The sequence below is a fragment of the Pipistrellus hanaki genome (assembly GCF_964339955.1).
Source record: "Pipistrellus hanaki genome assembly, chromosome: 5".
NCBI classification, from domain to species: domain Eukaryota; kingdom Metazoa; phylum Chordata; class Mammalia; order Chiroptera; family Vespertilionidae; genus Pipistrellus; species Pipistrellus hanaki.
The window spans coordinates 16,020,692-16,045,329 of NC_140507.1; the positions used below are offsets into that span (position 1 = coordinate 16,020,692).

Here is a 24,638-nt window from a genome sequence, read left to right on the forward strand (position 1 = left end):
GTAAACAAGATGCTGTTACCAACTGCTAATGTCCATTTCTAGAGCCAGGAATTCATAGCTACGAAAGATCAAACCTGCATGCCAGTAGTTAAAAAGAAATCTTTATTATACAAAATTAAAAACATAAATATATTTACAAGCATCTTAAATACCAGCTTATAATACTTGACATTTTTTAATCATTTCAAATTGAGTTTTCTATAAGCTTTTAAAATGCAAGACTATTCATCCACTTCAGTGAGTTACCAGTTCCATTTCCACCATTCCAAATGGGTTTTTTTGGGTTTTCAAAATTATCCATACTGTCATTTAAAAAAGAAGATACAGTGTACTTTTTAAATGACTAGTTTTTTGGGGGGGGAATCACAGTCCTGAGCTTTCTACCCCAGTTGTGGGATATTATTCCACGAGAATAAATTCCTTACTGCCCTGTTTATATGAACCACTAAAACTTTGAAGATTCACATTTCTGGTACTCCCATTAATCCATCTACCTAACTTCTCAGGTTTTCGGAAAACAGAGAAGAGAGGTGGGGAAATACAAATGCCCATCTGAAATCACAACAGACTTATGATCCATAAATCTGATCTTAACTAAGTTCCTTCAGGATCAAATCTATGATTTTGTTACATGAAAACACAAAGTGACTTCAAATGATGCACGTGTGGCAGCAAATTTCAATGGCACAATAGGATATAAAGACACTTAAGTGGCTAATTTAATGTCCACTCTGGTGTTCCTTATGAATAAAGCGTACACAAGTTCAGTAGAATTTTTTTTAAGTTACCATTATCTGGTCTTCAAATTTCAGCACTGAGCATGTAATTCATTTCCTATCACCCACACTTAAGAATACCATTTTGTTCTACTTTTTCTGGAAGCCCTCAGCTCAGCATAGTAAATCTTCATCAGACATTAGCAACAAATTTAAAAGAAAAAGAATGACAACAGTTAAGAGTTATATACATTTTACTAGTTTGTTTCTCACTCGTCCTGGGTATTTAAAAAGGTGTCAAATGAGCCATGGATGCTGGTGGCAGGAGGCAACTGGAGAAGAGGCCTAGGGATTAGGGATGAGGAATAGGTAAGACTTGTTTACAAATTCCGAGCAAACTCCCCTCTTCTGGATCAAAAAGACTTCTTTGTCTTTAGTAAAACAAAAGTCTTTCTGTTCAGTGGAGATGGTAAGTGCAGCTTGCTCAAAAGTAGCGGTTTCTCTTGGGGAGGAAGGTAAGTACAGTCAGCACAGTAAGCACCATTCTGGGTGGGCCCGCTCCGCAGAGCCTTGCCACCATCACTGCTGCATGTTGTTGATGATGGCCAGGATGCTCATCTTCTCCTGGGCAGAGTCCACATCCTCATTCTGCTTCTGGGCCACTCCCGTGCCCAGGCCATAGAGCCGCCCACAATACTTGGCATCATCAATACTGTCCTCAAAAAACAACTGCAGAATGGGACAGAGAACCCGTCGTAAGAATCATGCCAAGTCAATACTACCACATCAGTACTTCCCGGCTCTCAGCCCTCAAAATTTGACCAACTAGAAATCAATTCCATACAGAAAGGTTCCAAACCTTTCCACGCTCCTTTTGTGAACAGACCTATTTTCCATGAGTTCTTTCACTGCTAGAATCCCTGTGCTGCTGCTGCTTAAGTACACATGTCCCATTTTGTCCTTTCTGTTTAGCAGGCAGTGCCATGGTTGAGAGGTTGGCCTGTACAGACTGACACCCTGTGTGACCTTAGGAAAGTCACTTCACTTAAGCCCCTGTTCCCTATCTATAAAACAGTCATATTTTAATAGGTGGTCATGAGTGAGATAATGGGCATTAACCACTTATAACAGAGCATTATGTCAACCCTGGCACTACTGGACAGAATGCCTTTGCTGTGGTGCGGGTGGCTTGTCCAATGTAGGATGTGTAGCAGCATCCCTGGCCAGTAGCACACTGCCCCCTTCAGCCTAACCCCCAGGTGTGACAACCAAAATGTCTCCAGACATTGCAAAGAGTACTTTGGGGGACAAAATTAGGAAGAATGATGCTGTCAGCTTTGTTCTTTCTCAAGATTGCTCTATTTGGAATATTTTTTGTGGTTCCATGCAAATTTTAGGATCGTTTGCTCTATTTCTGTGAAAAATGCCTTTGGAATTTTTGCTTTGGGTAGTATGGACAGTTTAATAATATTAACTCTTCCAAGCCATGAGCACGGTTTATTTTTCCACTCATCTGTGTCATCTTCAATTTCTTCCAAAAATGTCTTAATAGTGTTCAGTATACAGGTCTTTGGTTAAATTTATTCCAAGGTATTTTATTCTTTTTGATGCAATTATAAATGGGATTTTTTTCTTTAATTTCCCTTTATAATAGTTCGTTATTTGTGTAAAAAAACACAATAGAATTCTGTATATTGATTTTGCATCCTAAAACTTTTTATTTAATTGATTTTGAGAGAGAGGAAGGGAAGGAGGGAGGGAGGGACACTGACTTGTTGTTCCACTTGCTTATGCATTTATTGGTTGCTTTTTGTATGTGCCCTATCCGGAAATTAAACTTGAAACCTTGCATATCAGGACGATGCTCTAATGAACTGAGCTATCCTGTCAGGGCTAGTATCCTGCAACTTTACTGAATTTATTAGTTCTAACAATTTTTTGGTGAAGTCTTCCATAGATAATATCATGTCATCTGCAAATAATGAGTTTTACTTCTTTTTTTATCTACACGCCTTTTATTTTTCTTGCCTAACTGTCCTAGCTAGAACTGCCAATACCATGTTGAATAAAAGTAGCAAGGGTGGGCATCCTTGACTTGTTCCTGACCTTAGAGCTGCTGATTATGATGTCAGCTGTAAGATAAGTGGGTGGTCTAACAAACGTGTTCATATTATTTTCAGAAGAAAAACAATTACAACAATGAGAGCTGCTAGGAACACAAATATACTTTTAGATTTGGGCATGCTGAGTGGCCTTCATTTCAGATGCTTCTTTGCTTTTCAAACTATATTTAATATATTGAACATCATAACAAACAAAAACAAAAAACTGCTCTCAATGTAGTCATCAACTTCCAATAGAAACTATAAATTTCAACAAACCTCAGCCCACAAAGGTCATCCATCTCCTCGCCTTACCTCTTTCATCCTGAAGAATGCCATTCCTGTCAGCAGTGAGTCTGAGCCTGCCTGATGCTGCCTTCCAATTCGCTGCAAATCTAACTGATCAGCCACTTCCTGAAGACCTCCCTGGAGATGTAAGAAAAACAAAGACAATATTATAGACCCAACACGTCCCTACTAAAGTCAATGTAGTCCATTCTTGAGTTTACTTCTTTTGGTGATGGAACAGGCCATTTACTTAACAGGCATTATCACAGCCCTCCAAATGATACATTGTGTTATGTTCTATTTTTTACTCCCTTTTTCTCTTTATCATTAATTTTGTCAGTTCTCTGCTCCATAAAATCTTAATTGCTATAAAACAAGGTTTAGAAAATAGTAAATGCCAGCCCTGGCTGAGTATCTCAGTTGGTTGGAGCATCACCTCAATAAACCAGGGTTTTGGGTTCAATCCCCGGTCAGGGCACATTAGGAAGCAACCAGTAAATGCGTAAGTGGGTGGAACAACAAATGGATGTCTTCTTCTTCTCTCTCTCTTGCTCTCCCTTCTTTCTAAGGTCAATAAATAAAAAATTATTTTAAAAGAAAAAAAGAAGTAGTAAATGCCTATCTAATTCAAATCAGCAAACCTCATATCAATAATGTATTAGGATAATGAGTTCTTAAACTATCTAGGGAAGCCATCTCATGGCACACAAATTAATTGCCAAAATTATGCGGCATACATTTTTTTTTGTCAATCTGACCCTTTGGGCTCCAAAGTGACTTTTTCAAAAATCAAGTGTTTATAATTGTATATAAGGATATCTAGTACCAAGAGTTAATCAAGCAGATACAAACTTGTTATGTGACGTGACCAATATAACACAATGCTTAGTATTATATGACCTATAGATTTATGGTTCTAGACAGGGCATTCACATTGGACAGCTATGTATTGGCTGTTGTCTTTTTTTTTATTTGACAGTCTAAGGGAAAGATGTAATGCCTTTAACTAGTCAGGTATTACATGTTTTGTGGCACACAAATTGAAAATTGCTGGTCTAGGGTCAAGAACTCTTCTCTGATCTGAAAGTCTGGTACACTACAGACCCCATTCCTGACAAATTGTACATACACCTCCAGTTACCAATTGGTATAGGCCTTGAGTGAAGAAAGCCTGCCTTATGAGAGAAGCAGAGGGCTCCCTCATGCCCAGGTTAAAGACAATAACCCCACAAATTCCTGTGGCAATTAGCTATATATACAACCTATCTAATACAATGTTGGCATCTAGCAGGTACTCAAGAATTCATGCTGAACAAATAACAAAGCAAAATGATAAGTCTGCTTTTTTGGCTTTTTATGTTTGTTGTTGTTACTAGTTTAAAATACATATATATTGTACCTTAAGATTTTTGCAACTCTTCATCAGGTATTTCACATCATAAATGGATGGGAAGAAAAGGTTCAGAATATGAAAGAATTCGTGTTCCTCTTCTGGCAAACGAGAATCAGTAAGTAACTTTACCATGTAGCCAAAGTCATAGCCACTGCAGGAGAAAAGGAGGCACTAAGTGAAAAAGTAGCAGTGATTAGGCCCCCGCATTCAACAACTTTACTTCTCAAAATGCATGATGCTGCCACCTTTCAGTATTCCATAGTAAGTTTATCCTACTGTGATCTAACATTCCATTAAAAAACAACACAAACTAATATGGAAAAAAAAACTCAAAAGTTTATATATACATGTGTGTTTTATTCATCAAAAATTCAGAAGTACTGGCCCTGGCTGGATAGCTAAGTTGGTTAGATCATCATCACAATACGTCAAGATTGAGAGTTCCATCCCCAACTCAGGACACATAAAGAATCAACCAATAGACCTGGCCAGTGTGGTTCAGTTGGCTGGGCATCATCCCATGCACCAAAAGGTTGCTGGTTCAATTCCTGGTTAGGGCACATGCCCAGGTTGGGAGTTCAACCCAGTAGGGGGCATGATCGAGGCAGCCAATCAATAATTCTCTCTTACCACTGATGTTTCTGTCCTTCTCTGAAATCAATAAAAATATATTTTAACCCTTTGCACTCCACTGCCCCCTCTCAGGGGACATCGGAATTCTAGCATATCACTCGGATGTCCCCTCTCAGGGGGAACATTGCAGTTTATTAGTGATTACGGGGAATTGAATTAATTCAACGCACGTTTCCGCCGCAAAGTAGCGTCGAGTAGGTGGTAGCCAATGTCCAGAATGGTTCGGAGTGCAAAGGGTTAAAAATGGTAAGAATAAACAACCAAGTGCTTCGGTCCTCTCCACCCACCACTTTCCACTCGGAATGCACCCACTGGCAGTTACATGATAGAGTCCAACAAAAACCAATATGAGCTCCAAATTGCTTTTTGAAAAAACAAACATGAGTAATAGTTACCATTTCAACTTCATAACTGCTAGTGACCAACAGAAGAGAGCATAAGAATTCAATTCCCTGCTCCCAAACCGAGAGCTAGGCATTCTCTGGGGCTGACCTGTGAAATGAAAGCCATTTGACATTGTCACAGAGAACCACCCCTGATGTCATAAGCAGCTCCGCAAAGTGCAGTGTGTCAATCCCTTCCTCTTCGTGCTTCTGAAACTGCAGTCCTGAGTTTGCAAGGAGATCTATGGAATCCTGAGAGTACATGTCCTCTCTGAAAAAGAAGGTGTCATGTCTTAGTTGATGGATAATGTAGCAGAAGTAGTGGGTAACAGTATATCACACTTATCATAGGACAAGTTTTCTTTAAATACTTTCATTATTTAAGACTACAATTCCTTTTGTCCAGTATTCCAGCAAGCATAAAAAGTCGATGATCTTATCGCTAACAGATTAAAAAATGTGATTTTTTCATAAAATAACTGTCCAAATTATAAAATATCCACATTTTGCCATTGTTTAAAGAAAAATCTCAAGCCAGGACTGGTTTGGCTCAATGGATAGAGTGTCGGCCTGCAGACTGAAAGGTCTAGGGTTCGATTCTGGTCAAGAGCATGTACCTTGCTTGCAGGCATACCTCCAGTGGGGGGTGTGCAGGAGGCAGCTGATCGATGTTTCTCTCTCATCAATGTTTCTAACTCTCTATCCTTCTTCCTTCCTCTCTGTAAAATCTTGACGTATTGTGATGATGATTATATATATATATATATATATATATATATAATCTCAAAAAGAAGGAAATGAAAAAAAATAATCTATATATATAAAATCCTAATATGCAAATAGACTCAACGGCGGGACAACCTAACAACTGGTCGCTATGATGTGCACTGAACACCAGGAGGTACACACAGAACATGGCAGGTGTCAGCAGCAGGCAGCAGAGCACGGAACATGGCGGGTATCAGCTGGTGGCAGGATAGTGGAGCAGGTGAGTGGGGACACCAGACCAAGGCAGAGTGCCGATCGGTGTCATTGGGGTGAGCCTCTGGTGGTTACTGAAAATACTTTGCTCTCGCATGCAGTGGTCCTACCAGGCACTTGCACCTGCTGCCAGCCCCGCTCACACCTGCTGCTGGCACCCGCACTGCCCCCGATAACCTTAGGACTACTCCACCTGCCCCTGCTCCTGAGGGGCAATTGGGGCAGCAGCTGCTACTCATGCTGGTGCCAGCCCCAATCTTTCTGTGCTGCCAGCAGTTGCAAGCGGGCTGGCACCGTCAGCACATGGGAATGGCAGCAGGTACGGGGGCTGCCAGCAGACAGGGAACCAGGGATTGCAGCAGGAGGGGCCAGGTGGGGGTGTTATTTAATAGGTATAAAGTTTCTGACTTGCAAAATGAAAAAGTTCTGGGGAGTCTGTTTCACAACAATGCAAAGACAGTAAATCTTACTTTTTCCCACATTTTTTAAATTGCATCAAAATTTTGCCACTACCAAATAGGCTTGTTTCAACTACCTTTGATTAGCACCCACTCTATATCTTATTTTTATTATGAAAGATACTACTAACCCTCTTTTACAGATAAGAAAACTGAATTACAGCCGAAACCAGTTTGGCTCAGTGGTAGAGCATCGGTCTATGGACTGAAAGGTCTCAGGTTCGATTCCAGTCAAGGGCATGTACCTGGGTTGCAGGCACATCCCCAGTAGGGGGTGTGCAAGAGGCAGCTGGTTGATGTTTCTCTCTCATCGACATTTCTAGCTCTCTATCCCTCTCCCTTCCTCTCTGTAAAAAATCAATAAAATACATTTTTTTAAAAATTTTGAATTACAAAAAGGGAAAATAACGTCAACCAGTAAAGAAATGGCAGAAATTCAAATACTGATATCTTAACTGGAAAACTGACTTGACTTTAAATAGCTTTATTGAGGTATAATTCCCATATTAAACAATTCACTCATTTAAAATATATAATAGTTTTTAGTAAACCACATATTTCAACCATCACCACCAATTATAAACCATTTCATCACCTCAAAAAGAAACCCCGTCTCATTAAGCAATCACTTCCCATTATCCCATAATCTCCCTACCCCTGCTCTAGAACCACTAATTTATTCTAGATGTGCCTATTTTGGACATCTCAAATAAACAGAATCATATATGTGGGCTTTTGTGTCTGGCTCCTTTCCTTTAGCATGTTTTCAAAGTTCATCCATATATAGTATATATGCATACTTTATTCTTTTTTACTGCTCCATAACATTCAATTCCATGGATATACTGTTTAATTTATCCATTTATCAGTTCACAGATATTTGGATTGCTTCATAATTATGAATAATGCCTTCATGAATAATGCTGCTATGAACATTCACATACAAGGTTTTGCATCGATATAATTTCAAATCTCTTAGACATATGCCTATGAGTAGAACTGCTGAGTCATATAGTAACTCTGTTTAACCTTTAGAGAAACAGCCTTTCTAACTGGACTGTTTGTTTTCCAAAGAGGCTGTGCCACTTTACATTTCCTATAATAATGTATGAATATTCTAATTTCTCCACATCCTCCCCAACGTTTATGTTTTTTTATCGTATTATAGCCATCTCGGGGTATGAAATGGTATCTCACTGTGGTTTTGATTTGCATTTCCCTAATGACACGATTATAAGCAACTTTTCATGGGTTTATTAGCCACTAGAGGCCCAGTGCACAAAATTCATGCACAGGTAAGGTTCCTAGGCCTGGCTGGTGATCAGAGCTAATCTGCACCTTTCGGCTGTCAGCTCAGGGCCTTCCTTCATTCCCCGCCAACCCCTGGTGGTCAGCATATGTCATTGCAAGCGATCGAACTCCTGGTCGTCTGGTAGAACTCTCAAGGGGACACTTTGCATTTATAGAAGATAGATTTGTATGTCTTCATTGGAAAAATGTACATTCAAATCTTTTCCGTTTCTAATTGGACTACTTCTCTTTTTACTGTTGACTTGTGAGAGAGCTTCAAGGGGGACTTTTCTTTGAGATTATTTATTTCATCCTCTGCTTAACTGCTCTGTCCAACCCTTACCTGGATTTGGTGGAAGTAAAATTTAAAATTAACAAATTCAACTATAAATCACAATCTGCACAAATGTAGCAGACTTAAGAATAATACTCAGAAGTACCTCAGACACTTACGTAAGGTTGAATTTGAAGTTGAACTGCCAAGTGTTGATTCCAGAAGGGTATTCTCCCTTTTCATTCGTGAATGTAAGGCCCAGCTGGATAATTTTTAAAAGGTCAACATTGCACCGCAAAAGCTGATACTGGTAATCTATGGAACTACGAAATTCACCAATTGGTCGCACCACAACACCTGGAAATTCTGTATCCTGAAAAAAAAAAAAAAAACCATCGTAAGGTTTCACAAAATAGTGGATGCTGAATTGATCATTCATAAACAAAATTCTTAACTCAATTTATAAAAGTTATGTGACAAGCCCCAAGATTGAAAAAAAAAAATCTATCTTAAAATACTTATCTTGTTGACATCTACAGAAGCACTAAAATCACAAAACTTTACACAGCAACTTGGATATCCTAGCAGGACATGAGTAGAAGTAGGTGATAGACTATAGAGAGATATATAGGCAATTAAGAACATTCTAAGTTGAGAACAATATATAAATAAAAATATAGAAATAGGGAAGTGAAAATGCCAATCAGAAAAAAAGGAGTATAGCAAACTGGTATGAAAATGGTTAGGAGTTGTGCTTCCATGCCTCCTCTAAAGAAGGCCCTGGATATCACCATGACACACACATGTCCCTCTTCAACCACTCAATGTCAGGCAGGTATGTGGCCCCGATATTGCCAGATCTTTTCAATTTTTCCAGAGATGGCAAAAATCTGGAATTTAAGTAGGTTCCTTGATTCTTAAATGCTGACAATTAATTTTTAAAAATTATTTTTAAAACCACAAATGTACCGTATCTGTGAGATAGATACGCCCTATGGCTTTAAAGACTTCAAACACAGAGTAACATTACAAAACCTTAAGACTCTAGAGGTTACATCCTTCCCAGATACATTGGCTAACCTTGCTGTTTCTTAAAAACAATATAACCTTCTATCATGTTTAATATGCCATCACTTTAGTGTGATCACTTATTTCAAAATCAAATTAAATACTCCCTAAATCCATACGAGGTGGGTCAAACAGAGTAGAATAGAGCTCTTTACCATGGCGATGTAACTGTAACTGAGCACAATTTCTCGGATCTTCCTCATCTCTTCTTCTAGATTGCTGGCCCAGACTTCACAGATAACCTGGCTATTCTCCACAAGTGCTGCAGGCATCCTGAAGAAACTTGAGAAGTCACTTTCAGCTGACTATGATAGAGGGCAAGCCAATGGTTGATCTGACCTAAATTCAAAAACACATTGTGCAATCACATAAATTTACACACTGGCATAAGATGTCAATAAAACAAAGGCATCAAAACAATATTTTATCATCATTTACCAGTTTAAGCTAAAGCATTGAGATTGTCAGTTGGTCTGACAGTTGTGAGTTATTGTTATGCTGATTAAAACACTGACACTGTCATATTATTTACTCCACACACACACACACACACACACACACACACACACACACGGTTCTTTAACCTAAAGAAACTAAAATTATTAAGAAACCTGAAGAAACTTTTGCCCAGGCTTCCCTTTTAAGTAAAAGGGAAGTAAAAATCACTGCCCTACACCAGCTTTCAGCTCTCTCTACAACGCCTACAGACTGAAATAGTCCTGTGACCACAAAAATGCCCTTATCTCTAACTTTCACAGCACTTTGCTCAGAGATCACATAAAGGGAACTTTTCTAAAGAAATCACTTGAGCCGCAACCGGTTTGGCTCAGTGGTAGAGTGTCGGTCTGCGGACTGGGAGGTCCCAGGTTCGATTCCGGTCAGGGGCATGTACGTTGGTTGCAGGCACATCCTCAGTAGGGGGTGTGCAAGAGGCAGCTGGTCGATGTTTCTCTCTCATCAACGTTTCTAGCTCTCTATCTCTCTCCCTTCCTCTCTGTGAAAAATCAATAAAATATATTTTAAAAAAAAGAAATCACTTGAGCCAATTTAAATGTACCTGGACGCTCTGAAAGCTTGAAAGAATGTGAACCTAAATCCTCACACTTAAAAGTTTTTACAATTAGGAGAATCCAAGATGGCTGCTCGGGTAGGCAACTAGCTGCAGCCACACACAACAGTTTTAATAAAATACAACTAAAATATAAAATGGACATTACCCAGAACTACAGGAAAGTCGACTGACTGGAAATCCTACAAGAAGCAAGGAGAAAAACAGAAGGAAGCGCGGAGGAGCTGTAAAAGCCCAAGGTACGGAGACACAAGGCGCGCGGAGAGGAGGGAGGCCGAGTGCCTGGCTGGCGTTCCCAAGCGGGAAGCAGAGAAAAGCTCCGATTGTGCTGGGCCCAGCTCCAACTGCTCTGAACCCCAATTCTAGGCCAGACCCTGGGGACCCAGGCTCACCCATAGGGAGCTGGGCTGTAAGGCGGAACTCCAGGGAACGGCGAGAGGAGGTCCCGGAGGCGCGCACAGTGAGCGCAGAGAAGGGCCGGCCGGCTGTGCCGCGGGATTGCCCTGACGGGAAGGAGACAGGGGCTCCAGACTGCTCTGAACGCCACCTCCAACTCCACTTCCAACTGAACTGAACCCCAATACCTGACCCATTGGGGGAGAGCATAGACAGTTTGGCAGCAGGCGAAAATCGAGGGCACCTTTCTCTCAGAGGCGCTTGCAACAAGTACTGAAGGACCCTGAGTCTCAGGACTCGCATAGGGCGGGGCTGACGGAAGCCAAGGCTGTAGGCTCCACCCTGAAACCCCGCCCCATCAAGAAAGCTGCCTGCGAAAATGCCTAAACCAAATAGATCACAAACGAAAGAAATGGGAGGACAAAAAGCGACTGGATATAGAGTTCAAAACCACACTTATAAGGTTTTTCAAGAGTCTCCTAGAAAAGGCCGATAAAATAAATGAGACCTATGAGGATATGAAAAGGGATCAACAAGAAATAAGGGATCAACAAGAAATAAAGAATACATTGTCTGAAATAAAAGATATTATACAGAGTCCTATAAACAGAATAGAAGATCGCAAGAATCAAGTCAAAGATTTGGAACATAAAGAGCCAGAAGACACTCCTCTGCAGAAGCTAGAAGGCAAGAGAATCCAGAAAATTGAAGATGATGTAAGAAACCTCTGGGACAACTTCAAACAATCCAACATCAGAATTATGGGGGTCCCAGAAGATGAAAGAGAGCAAGATATCGAAAACACTGAAAGAAATAGTGACAGAAAACTTCCCCCACCTGGGGAAAGAATTGGACTTACAAGTCCAGGAAGCACACAGAACTCCAAATAAAAGGAATCCAAAGAGGACCACACCAAGACAAATCATAATTAAGATTCCAAGAGCAAAAGACAAAGAGAGAATATTAAAAGCAGCAAGAGCTAAGCAGGTAGTTACCTATAAAGGAACACCTATACGATTGTCAGCTGATTTCTCAACAGAAACCATGCATGCCAGACGGGAATGGCAAGAAATATTCAAGGTGATGAATAGTAAGAACCTACAGCCAAAGATAATCTATCCAGCAATGCTATCACTCAGATTCGAAGGTCAGATAAAGAGCTTCACTAATAAAAAAAAGCTAAAGGAGTTCATCACCACCAAACCAGAATTACAATATATGAATTGCTGAAGGGGGTTCTTTCAGAAGAGAAAGTAAATAAAGATAAAAATTATGAACAACAAATACGTAGCTATCAACAAGTGAATCTAAAAACCAAGGAAACTAAAAAAAAAAATCTGAGGAACAATATTAACTGTTGAATATAATAGAATCAGAGGTATGGAAGGGGAGTGAACTGATGATTCTTGGAGAAAAGGGGAGAGGGAGATGTGGGAAGAGACTGAACATAAATTGTGCACCTATGGATGAGGACAATGGGGGGTGAGGAAAGGACAGAGGGTGGGGTGAGAAGGGGGGGGAAGGAACATTTGTAATAATATGAACAATAAAAATTTATTAAAAAAAAAAAAAAGTTTTTACAATTATATGATGAATATGGAACTGGGACTCTCCTCTTTCCCCCCAAAACAGGGAAATTCTTTTTCCCTACTATTCAAAAGTCAAATAGAAGTAGAGGCAATTAACTAACTTAATATAATGCCTCTTTAATTTTTTTATAGATTTTTATTGATTTCTGAGAGGAAGGGAGAGGGAGAGAAAAATCAATGATGAGAGAGAATCGTTGATCAGCTGCCTCCTGCACACCCCCTACTAGGAATCGAGCCCATAACCGGGGCATGTGCCCTGTCCAGGAACCCAACAGTGACCTCTTGGTTCATAGGTGGATGCTCAACCATTGAGCCACACCAGCTAGGATATAGTGCCTCTTTAGATTTGTGCAAATAGTGATTTAAGTTGTAAAACACTTGCTAATTTCAACCTTAACAATCACAAGAAAAACATGAATTTGAGTTATTAATGTCTACTTTTAAACACAAAGTATTTTAAAGAAACCAAGTAGCAATTCAACAATCAAGACAGAGAAGATAGCAGGTAAAAATTCTACCAAAATCAGATGGTGTACATTCTGTGAGGAAACTGGGAGGGGACAGTAAGTATTCTGCAAGATAAAACTCCACATGGTTCAGCCTCAGAGTATGCTGTTACTTCAGCAAACGCAACGTAAGATGCTTAGTTATAAAAAGACTAAAGGAAGTTATCATAAAAGGATTTACTTAAAAGGCAACCTCACTACATGGATCCTCAATATAAGACGGTCATGCGCATTTTAGTTTCAAGAATTTCTCCCTGAATATACAATGAAATTCCTAGAAACAGTAAAATACACATGACTGTCTTCCAAAGGACAGAGCAAGGAAAATCTCTGCTTCCTACTTTCAAATTACAGTAGGAATCTGGAAAACAAAATTGGCATTCTCAAATGTCCTCATTTCTCTAAAAAACTAATCTGTTGGTTTAGTAACCCTCAGAGATCCCATATATTTAAGGCACACTACACTCTGAGGTGCTTCTCTAAAATCACAGCAGATGCCGAAACCGGTTTTGCTCAGTGGATAGAGCGTCGGCCTGCGGACTGAAGGGTCCCGGGTTTGATTCCGGTCAAGGGCATGTACCTTGGTTGTGGGCATATCCCCAGTAGGGGGTATGCAAGAGGCAGCTGATTGATGATTCTTCTCTCATCGATGTTTCTAACTCTCTATCCCTCTCTCTTCCTCTCTGAAAAAAAATAAAATATATTTTTTTGAAAATTTTTTTACAATCACAGCAGACTTCCCATAAGCACTCTGAAGTTTACACAGACGTGGCATCTAGTACCTCACAAATATAGGTGGACTCTCCTTAAAGGCAGAACCCGTTCTTCTCATGTTCAATCGGTACATAATGGGCATGAACAACAGGTTTGCAAATGAACAAATAAACATCAGAAAAGGGCAAAAGCTCAGACTAAATGTGGGCTTTACTATAAAGGCTAATATGCTAAGTGTCCCTTCGACCATCCAAACAGTCGCTATGACGCACACTGATCACCAGGAGGCAGATGCTCAACACGGGCTGCCATGATACGCCCTGGCCATTTACAGCACCACAGACCTGGCGCCAACAAAGCAACACTCAGCTTCCGCCAAGTGGGACACAGGCCCCACCACCACCTCGTAGGGACACCCCACCAAATTGCAGCCAACCCTGCCAAGACCCCATGGTGCAAAATGCAGCCCACAGCCCAGCCCACTCTGGAAATGGGCACCGGGGGTGCAAGGTAATGACATCACATAGCAACACCCAGTTTCTTCTCCCTAGCAACTAGCCTCCTTGGAGTTTCTTCAGCCCAGGAACATGACTTGCTTTATAGCCAGGTGGAAACATTTCACACTTTAATCAAATGTCTGTGAAACATTTTCTTGTGCCTCATCTCATTTGATCCTCACAAAAGTCCTGGAATAGGTAGATAGGAGACTCGGTAGAATCCTATTTTCTTCTCATTAGCCAGAAAATGGAGATTTTTAAAGTTTAGGAACTTAATCCGACTGAAAAGAAGAAATGATGTACCATGAAAATGACTTCATGTTTTCTCACTGCGCAGAATATAGTCAAATATTGCTGCAGTTAAATATTTTACCCTTAGTTCTCCCTGCATGATCTACAATAAATAATCTGCTTCGTGTTGTTATTTACTGCTATGCTCCTGACAATTACCTGAAAAAGAAGTTGGAGTGCCTAAATGGGCTGGAAAAAGTTTAGCTACAACAGAAAGTAGGTGTAATTAAGCAAGTTTATTCTATATCTATAAAAGGCTAAGTTGATTCACACATGAGCAATATATATAAAGCACTTGCTGGTGCCAGTTGCACACATGTGTTTCAATCTGTCATTGTTGATCACGAATTTGGTTGACACTTCTATTATAGAGAAAGGGAGAATAAGGATATTAAAATATTTCTTCTAATTAGTTTCCTTTCAATGTGCACAAATTTGTGCACTGGGCCACTAGTCTAATCATAATTAAGAAAATGTCAGGGCTCAGAATTTTAAGTTCTAAACTATGCTTAAGGTTTTCCCCAGCTAAAGGGCTTTAAACCATTTCTAAACCCATTGTTAAACCATTACCACTTAGCTTCCTTATTTCCCTAACTGAAACAATTCACTTCCTTTTTGGTGTAATTTGAAACACAACCATAAATTACTGTAGGGGAAGTTGATACTCCTGTAGATGTTTCCATAAAAGCAAAAGCAACTAAAGGGACCCAAATAAGATCCATCCCTCTCTCTTCCATTCTCCCAAGGGAAAAAAAATACCTTTGGCCTCCAAGCAGTGAAAAGCAAGATATTTACACTAAACCTTTAGAACCAGGCTCCCCAGCTAAAATACTCTTATATTTGTCACAAAATAACTCAAGAAACAATCTAAAGAGGCTCCCTCTGGTCAAGGACAGAATGAACATCATTATGAATAATTACTAAAGTGTATTAAAACTTCTCAGAGAAGTTTATATCCATTAGTTCATAATGAACTAAGAAAATAAACTTAATTGGTCATCAGTGGAGAACGCTAGTAAATCAACTTATTTTTAAAATTGTATCTTGTCTTTCTGATATAAGCTATACCTCGAAGCAATCACACAGCTGAGGGTTTCTCTTCAGAGAAGTTATACAGTTAACAAGTAAATATGAAATTATAGAATATCATTATTATGTGACTCCTAATGAATAATCATAATAGCATTTACAAGGATAAGCAGAAAAGGCCAATCTATAAAGACAGAAAAGTAGACTACAGTAGTGGGATGAGGATAGGAGTTTAATGGAAAATGGGCATGGAGGTATCTTTTTGAGGTGAAGATTGCTCTCAAATTCAATTACAATGATTACAGAACTCAGTAAATTTCTCCAAAATCACTGAACTATAAATTAAAATGGGCAAGTTTTATAACATGCAAATTATATTTCAGCTTTGAAATGTGTTAAAATAATCACACTGACTGTTATCATAAAAAGCAACAAGGTATCATGTGCCTCTTAAAACATATCACTGTTATGAAATAGTCACACACCATTTAAGGAGAGAATATGTCTGAGAAATGCATCATTACCAGCAGTATTGTTCAGTTGGTTGAGTGTAGACTTATGAACCAGGAGGTCACGGTTCCATTCCTGGTTATGGCACATGCTGGGTTGTGGGCTCGATCCCCAGTAGGGGGCATGCAGGAGACAGCCAATCAATGATTCTCTCTCATTATTGATGTTTCTATCTGTCTCCCGCCCCCTTCTCCCCCCCCCCCCTTTTTCTCTGAAGTCAGAATAACATATATATTCAGCCCTAGCTGGTTTAGCTCAGTGGATAGAGCATCTGCCTGCGGACCAAAGATCCAGGGTTCAATTCTGGTAAGAGGCATGTACTTTGGTTGCAGGCTCCTCCCCAGTCCCAGTCCTGGTTGGGGCACATAGAGGAGCAACCAATCAATGTGTTTCTCTCACATCAATGTTTCTCTCACATCAATGTCTTTCCCTCTCTCTTTCACTCTCCCTAAAAATCAATAGAAAAATATCCTCAGGCCGAAACCAGTTTGGCTCAGTGGATAGAGCATCAGCCTGCGGACTGAAAGATCCCGGATTCGATTCCGTTCAAGGGCATGTACCTTGGTTGTGGATACATCCTCAGTAGAGGGTGTGCAGGAGGCAGCTGATCAATGATTCTCTCTCATCAATGTTTCTAACTCTCTATCCCTCGCTCTTCCTCTCTGTAAAAAAATCAATAAAACATAAATATATATATATATATATATATATATATATCTCCATCCTCAGGTGAGGAGTAACATACACAAACATATTTATAAAAAATGTCATAGAGTGCACATACACAAACCTAGATGGCACAAAGCCCGCTACACACTTCGCTATAGTATATACTATATAGCCTATTGCTCCCAGGCTACAAACCTGTACAACATGTTATTGTACAAAACAACACAAGATAACTCAAGCACAAGAGAAAAGATTCAATTAAGAATGAAGATTGAGTAAGCACCAGATGTATGAAGCTTTTGCAGCTGTAACATCATATACTATTTTACAGCAAACTTTTTCTTCTAAGTAGAAAGAGTAGCCACTAAAATAACACAAAAAATACAGAAACCAGTAACATAGTCATTTATTATAATTGTAAAGTATTATGTACTGTACATATTGTATGCCATACTTTTTTAATCCTCACCCAAGGATATGTTTTTACTACTTGAGAGAGACAGATGGACACATCAATGTGAGAAACATCAATTAGTTGCCTCCCAACCAGGTACAGAACCCAAAACCTAGGTATGATGTGCCCTGATCAGGAATCGAACCTGCAACCTGTTGGGTGAGGGACAATGCTCCAACCAACTGAGCCCCCCCACCTCCACCCCCCAGGCAAAGCTATAGGCTACACTTTTACAGGACTGGCAGTGCAGTAAATTTACACCAGTATCACTTCAAAGACAATAACGTGTTTCACTTAAATGTAAGGATAGCCATGATATCACTAGGCAGTAGAAATTTTTCAGCTCACTTATAATCTTACTAGAGGCCCAATGCACGAAATCCGTAGAAGAGGAGGCCTGCCTTCCTCCAGGCTCCCCTCTGGCACCAGGACCTGGGCTTCCATCCAGCCACAGGCAGGCACCCAGGACCCAGGCTTCCCTCGGAGCCCTGGCTTCATCCGAAAGGATATCCGATCTAATTAGTGTATTACACTTTTATTATTATAGATAGGACTACCATAGTACATAGTACATGCTATAGGGGGGTCGGGGGGGGTGGGGTGGAGTCTAATTTGAATCTGACCACAACTCTAGATTTAACTATCAATTTCCAGGAAATATAGGGGACAAAGGAACAAGTTAAATGACACCACAGTTCAATCAGCACCCGGGCTGGGTGGCTCAGTTGGTTGGAGTGGCATCCCAACACGCCAAGGTTATGGTTTGATACTCAATAAGGGTCAGCCAATGAATGCCTAAGACCAACAATAAGTTGATGTTTAAAAGCAATCAGCAAAGTACAGAAACCACTGTGGAGCCCAGCCGGCGTGGCTCAGTGGTTGAGCATCAAACTAGAGTCGTGGTCGGCAAACTGTGGCTTGTGAGCCACATGCGGCTCTCTGGCCCCTTGAGTGTGGCGTTTTCACAAAATACCATGGCCTTGGCGAGTCTATTTTGAAGAAGTGGTTTAGAAGTTTAAGTTTAAAAAAGTTGGCTCTCAAAAGAAATGTCAATCGTTGTACTGTTGATATTTGGCTCTGTTAACTAATGAGTTTGCCGACCTCTAGACTCTAGAGTAGGGGTGTCGAACTCAATCAGAGAAGGGGCCAAAATCTAAAATCCAGCCTAAATCGCGGGCCGAATGGTTTACTGAACAGTCATAAACTGACAATGTCATAAACTGACAGCGGAGTGCAGTGATGACAGCGCGGTGCGGGCCACATTGCAAGGCCTGGCGGGCTGGATTTGGCCCGCGGGCCTTGTGTTTGACACATGTGCTCTATCAACCTATGAACCAGGAGGTCACAGCGATTCCCAGTCAGGGCAAATGCCCAGGTTGCAGGCTCGAAGCAGCTGATCGATGATTTTCTCTCATCATTGATGTTTCTATCTCTTCCTCTCCCTTCCTCTCTACAATAGAAATATATGGGAAGGGAAGGGAAGGAAGAAGGGAGGGAGGGAAGGATGGAGGGAGGGAGGGAGGGAAAGAAACCACTGTGGCCGAAACTGGTTTGGCTCTGTGGATAGAGCGTCGGCCTGTGGACTGAAAGGTCCCGGGTTCGATTCTGGTCAAGGGCATGTACCTTGGTTGCAGACACATCCCCAGTAGGGGGCGTGCAAGAGGCAGCTGATTGATGACTCTCTCTCATCGATGTTTCTAACTCTCTACTCTGTATCTCTCTCTTCCTCTCTGTAAAAAATCAATAAATAAATAAAAAAAGAAAAAAAAAGAAACCACTGTGGAAATCTAAAGAACCATCCAACTTCTTCAACAAATTGCAAGAAATAAAAGTAAATAGAGAAAGATAAATATCACATGATCTCACTCATTTGTAAATATAATGAACCTAAACTGATGAACAAAAATAGATCCAGAGACAGAGAAACATCAATCAGAACGTCAAACCTCAGGGAAGGTAGGGAACAGTGGGGGCAAAGGGGAGAGATCAACCAAAGGACTTAAATGCATGGATATAAGCCTAATCAATGGACACAGACAACAGGGGGGTAGGGGCACGAATGGGAAAAAAATCCTGGTGTTTGCAGATTTTTAATATTTCTACAACTTTTATGATATCATACTATGTTAGTACAGTTTTGGTAATATTATATTTAAAATCCTTTTACTCTTAAAATATTAATGTTTGTTGCATGTAACATATTTAAGACCATTTTTCTTGAAATAGTAAGGTTTATTGCATGTAACATTATTATATTCAAAATCATTTTTCTTGAAAAAAAAATCCATGTTTCTCTCTCTCCCTTCCCCCCTTTCTAAAATCAATAAATAAATTTTAGAAAACATTTTGTTTAATCCTCAGCCGAGGATATTTTTCCATTGACTTTTAGAGAAAATGGAAGGGAGAAAAGACACATTGAATAGGTGTTGCCTCCTGCACACACACCTGACCAGGGCCAGGGAACCTGCAACTACGGTACGTATGCTTGATGGAAATTGAACCTGGGATCCTTCACTCCACAGGTCGATACTCTATCCACTGAGCCAAATTGGCTAGGGCTAATTACTTTTTAAATAGTAAAAGACTCTCAGGAATCTTATTAACCACTCAAAATGTGTAGGCCTTAGTTGGATCCAACTTTAAACTAACTATTGTTGCAGGCGGGCGGGGGGGCTGCATAGCGCTCACATTTTGAGACCATTATAAGTTTTAATGACTGGCTGGTTTTACTTTTTGTTCTGGGTTCTTGTGAGGGTCCCCCCAACCCCCCTTTTTTGGTGTTACATTATATTGTGGTCATGATTTTTAAATGAATCTTTATCTTTTAAAGATAATGCTAAATATAATTATTGATACTAAATATGGGGTTGTTTCAAAATAACAGTGGAGAAAACTCCTCTCAACTTTATGCAATGCTGTATTCCTCTGCATTTTATAAATAAGAAACTGAAATTCGAAGACATCAATTAAAAAGGCAGCATCATGCCCTGGCCAAGACGCTCAGTTGGTTGGAGCATTGTCCCATACACCTAAAGTTGCAGGTTTGATTCCCAGTTAGGGCACATAATTAGGTTGTGGGTTGGATCTCCAGTTGAAGGCAACCAATCAATATTTCTCTCACATCAATGTTTCTCTCTCTTTCTTTCTCCCTTCCACTCTATCTAAAAATTAATGAAAGCATATCCTCTGGTGAGGATTAAAAAAAGAAAAGGAAAAAAAAGCAGCATGACTTCATTGGCAAAAGAATTTTTTTTAAAGCTGAAACCGGTTTGGTTCAGTGGATAGAGAGCATCGGCCTTCGGACTGAAGGGTCCCAGGTTCGATTCTGGTCAAGGGCATGTAGCTTGGCTGCAGGCACATCCCCAGTGGGGGGTGTGCAGGAGGTAGCTAATCGATGTTTCTCTCATCAATGTTTCTCACTCTCTATCCCTCTCCCTTCCTCTCTGTAAAAAAATCATTAAAAATATATTTTTTTTAAAAAAGCTAACCACATTGTTAATACACACCGACAAATGGGGAACACAAAAGCAGACAATTGACAAAAAAAAATATGTAAGACATTCTTGCACCAAACCCTTATCTAGGAAAACTGTTGGGAAATAGACAATAGCTTGTAAGCCTCTAAATGTAGTACCACTCAAAAATTGAAGAGGAATCAGCCCTAGCCGATTTTTCTCAGTAGTTAGAGCGATGGCCTTTGGACTAAAGCAGGGGTCTTCAAACTACAGCCCGCGGGCCACGTGCGGCCCGCAGAGGAGTCTGATCCGGCCCGCCAGGTTTTTTGGGCAGTGAGCGCAGCCGAGGTGTTACAGTAGGAATTAGTAGTTCATATAGTCCGGCCCTCCAGCTCTCTGAGGGACCGTGATCTGGCCCCCACTTTAAAAAGTTTGAGGACCCCTGGACTAAAGGATCCCTCCCAGGTTTGATTTCAGCCAAGGGCTTGTGCCTGGGTTGTGGGCTCAATCCCCAGTGTGGGGCATGCAGGAAGCAGCTGATGAATGATTCTCTCTCATCATTGATGTTTCTAGCTCTCTCTCCCTCTCCCTTCCCCTCTGACGTCAATAAAAATATATTTTTTAAAAATTGAAGAGGAATCATATTGTGCACCTTTACCTTAGCATAAATTAACTGGGTATGCTAGCCAAAAAGAGAAATAATAATAATAATAAATAGTGCCAGCAATTCTGCCTGCCACTTTCCGTTCAGTCAGGTCTTGCTCCTGAATGAGCCTAATATGGGAACCACAGACACAATATTCCCCTCGGTTAGTCTTCTTCCTTTTAAGCCTCTCAGTACCTGATCTCACAGAGTACACTGCACAGTGCAGAACGACTAGGTGCTTCAAATATCCATCTGTGCAACAGTCCCTAAAGGTCACCTAAGTTCTTTACCTGGTTTAGGACCAAAGAAAGAGTAACAAGTTTCAAAGCTGAAGGAAAAACTGAATCTCCTGGATTTACTGGGAAACAGGCCTGCCATCTCCAAAATTGCAACTTTCTAAGTTTTTTTTAAATTTTATTTTATTGTTTAAAGCTGTGGTCGGCAAACTGCGGCTCAGCTCACAAGCCACATGCGGCCCTTTGGCCCCTTGAGTGTGGCTCTTCCACAAAATACCACAGCCTGGGCGAGTCTATTTTGAAGAAGTGGCATTAGGAGTTTAAAAAATCTGGCTCTCAAAAGAAAGTTCAATCGCTGTACTGTTGATATTTGGTTCTGTTGACTAATAAGTTTGCTGACCACCAGTTTAAAGTATTACAAATAGTAATACATGTATCTCCTTTTTTTCCCCATTGACCTTCCCCCAGCCGCCCTCATCCGCACATGCCCTCATCCCTGCCCAAGTATCTTGTGTCCACTGGTTGTGCTTATATGCATGCATACAAGTCCCTAAGGAATTTTTTTAAATATATTTTATTGATTTTTTACAGAGAGGAAGGGAGAGAGATAGAGAGCTAGAAACGTTGATGAGAGAGAAACATCGACCAGCTGCCTTCTGCACACCCCTCACCGGGGATGTGCCCGCAACCAATGTACATGCCCTTGACCGGAATCGAACCCGGGACCCCTCAGTCTGCAGACCGACGCTCCACCACTGAGCCAAACCGGTTTTGGCATCCCTAAGGAATTTTTAAGGATGAATTTGAACGCATGCAATGTCTTCCTCACAGGCTGACTTTAAGATGACTCCACATGAGCTACTCCACTCCCTAAGAAAGACGAGCACTAATTGATACCTGTTGTTTCCCAGCACTAGACTGTACACGAATAAAAGGTCCCTCTCTTTCTCTCTCTCACACACACTCACTCAGTTACTGAGGTCCCTGCCCTGTGCTGATCTGCAGTATACCATCTGTTCAGATCGTTCCTGCCGGCCTATAGAGTAAGACAGCTCCAAACAAAGCTTGTTTACCCAGGAAAGCTCCGAAGAGCAACTGATGAAACAGCCACCTGAAAGCTTTCTCCGCAAGCAATCCAGAGCAAGCTTGGGGAAAGCATGGTTGCGTTTTCTGGTTCTGTTCAAGTCTAAGTGGGCAAGAAAACCATAAACATCACATCCCCTCTCCTCACCCCGCTGGAGGCTGAACAAAGGCGCGGCGGCCTTCGCCTACGATGGAAAAGGAAGCAGACGCACGTTAGAAGACACGGCAGCAACCTGGAGGAGGGTCCTCTCCATGAACGCCCACAGTCGGTGGTCGCCGCCGCCCTCCTCGGCCTTCCCCGCCAAAGGGAACCTACCCTGGCCCGGACCTCAGCAAAGCCACCCGCGGAGGCCAGGCCTGAGCGTCGGCTCCTCCGGAGCCACGGCTCCGGCTCATAAAGCCATAGCTCGGCCGGGAAAGTGGCGGGGCCACAGGAACCAAGAAGGGGGGCGGGGGAGGGGAGCAGCCTGCAGGGTTCCAAACTCGGTCCTTTCTTCTACCCAACGGCCCGTCACCATTCTGCTCCCGTTCTGGATGACCCACCACCCCCTTCACACTCCTCCCTCACCTCCTCCTCCTCCTCCTCAACCCTCCCCCCTTGCTGTGCAAAGCAATTCAGACCTGAGTTCGAAGCCACACCACCGACTCGCCACGGGGCTTTGCATAAGTCACTGAACCTCCGGCGTGCCTCAGTCTACCTATCCTACGAAATGGCTGTAACAGCATACACCTCGGAGGACTGCAGTGGAGGCGCCTGTTTAAGGTGCTTTGGAAGGTCCTGGCACACGTCACTGGAGCATTATCGTCCTGCGGAAGAGGCTGTTTACATTACTGCCATCCCATGGGCCTCTTTCTCGTCACGCTCACCCTGCCTCTCACTACGCCCTGCTCCCCTTCCTCCCACAGGCCCAGGGGGCCTCCCACACCCTCTCGCTTCCCGTTCCTCTCTGGTCGGCGCGGGCACGCTTACCCCGACAGGCAGGCCCGCGAGAGCTGGCGGGCTGGCGGGCGGACTCCGCGGGAGCGGCGGTTGCGGCCCCTGACCCGGCGCTCTCTTCCCTCTGCCCCGGATCTGTTCCTAGGATCCAGCGGGCCAGTGAGATGGGCGCCCTCGTACCCAGAGCGGCCTTACGTACCGCCCACCAAACACCCTGGGCTGTGCCCCTCTATCCACCCGGTCCTCCCAAATTCGCCTGCTCCCTTCGCGTCACTCCCGACGCACGCGCGCACGCGCGCGCGCACGCCGTGCAAGCCTTCTCCTCCCCTTCGGCGCGGCCCCGCGATAGCCCAGCCGCTGAGCTCGCGGGAGCCAGCGCGCATGCGCAAAATCAAGAAAATGGCGGAGCGGGGTGGCCTCGGAGGACGCGTGCGGAACCCGGCTGCCCTAGGCCTTCGCGAGATTAGTCGCGCTGACTCAATTTAATCTTGATCCCAACTCCTCCATTTTGGTTCTCCATCGCCCCGCACCAGGGAGGGGCGTGGTCTTGAATCAGCCCCTCCTTGGTGGGCGGGGCCTAGATGGACCAAAGGAGGTGGCCCGCCAGACTACATCCCAAATTACAACGCTTACTTCTCCCCTAATTTGAAGGATCTTCAGATCTTTGGTAGGAGCGGATTTTGGGAAAGGTTTGGGGGCCGTGATCTGCTTGGAATCACGTTTCACTCTGTATTAGTGGGCTCCCCTGGGCCCCTCAACAAAGGATCTCTACCTGACGGTCTTCTTTCGAGCAAACAATTAGTAGGGGTGGGGCAGCACCCCCAAACCGAGCGCGGGTGACGTCCTCCGAGGCCCGCCTTCCTCCTCCCAGCCTATGGGAGCCGGGCGAGCGGCGTTACCATAGCGACGGGCCCACCGGGACCTGCTCTGGTTACAAAGAGCGCGCGGGCTCCCCGGGGAGAAGCTGGGGC

At 42.3% G+C, this 24,638-nt stretch overlaps 1 protein-coding gene across 3 annotated transcripts; it reads right to left on the minus strand.

Annotated features, from left to right (window-relative positions):
* Nucleotides 1-81: 81 nt before the first annotated feature.
* On the minus strand, nucleotides 82-23,956 carry CNOT8 (CCR4-NOT transcription complex subunit 8). 3 transcript variants are annotated; one of them, XM_084886304.1, is made up of 8 exons: nucleotides 23,701-23,956; nucleotides 23,352-23,537; nucleotides 9,742-9,925; nucleotides 8,698-8,891; nucleotides 5,625-5,786; nucleotides 4,506-4,650; nucleotides 3,134-3,244; nucleotides 82-1,445 (listed from the first exon to the last, which is right to left on the minus strand). In XM_084886304.1, the coding sequence occupies exons 3-8, from the start codon at nucleotides 9,856-9,858 to the stop codon at nucleotides 1,296-1,298; spliced, it is 879 nt and encodes a 292-aa protein (XP_084742430.1). In that variant the 5' UTR covers nucleotides 9,859-9,925; nucleotides 23,352-23,537; nucleotides 23,701-23,956; the 3' UTR covers nucleotides 82-1,295. The 3 variants fall into 3 exon arrangements, with proteins under 3 accessions (XP_084742430.1, XP_084742429.1, XP_084742431.1); XM_084886303.1 differs by lacking the exon at nucleotides 23,352-23,537 and having other exon boundaries at nucleotides 23,701-23,952; XM_084886305.1 differs by lacking the exon at nucleotides 23,352-23,537 and having other exon boundaries at nucleotides 23,657-23,755.
* Nucleotides 23,957-24,638: the final 682 nt, after the last annotated feature.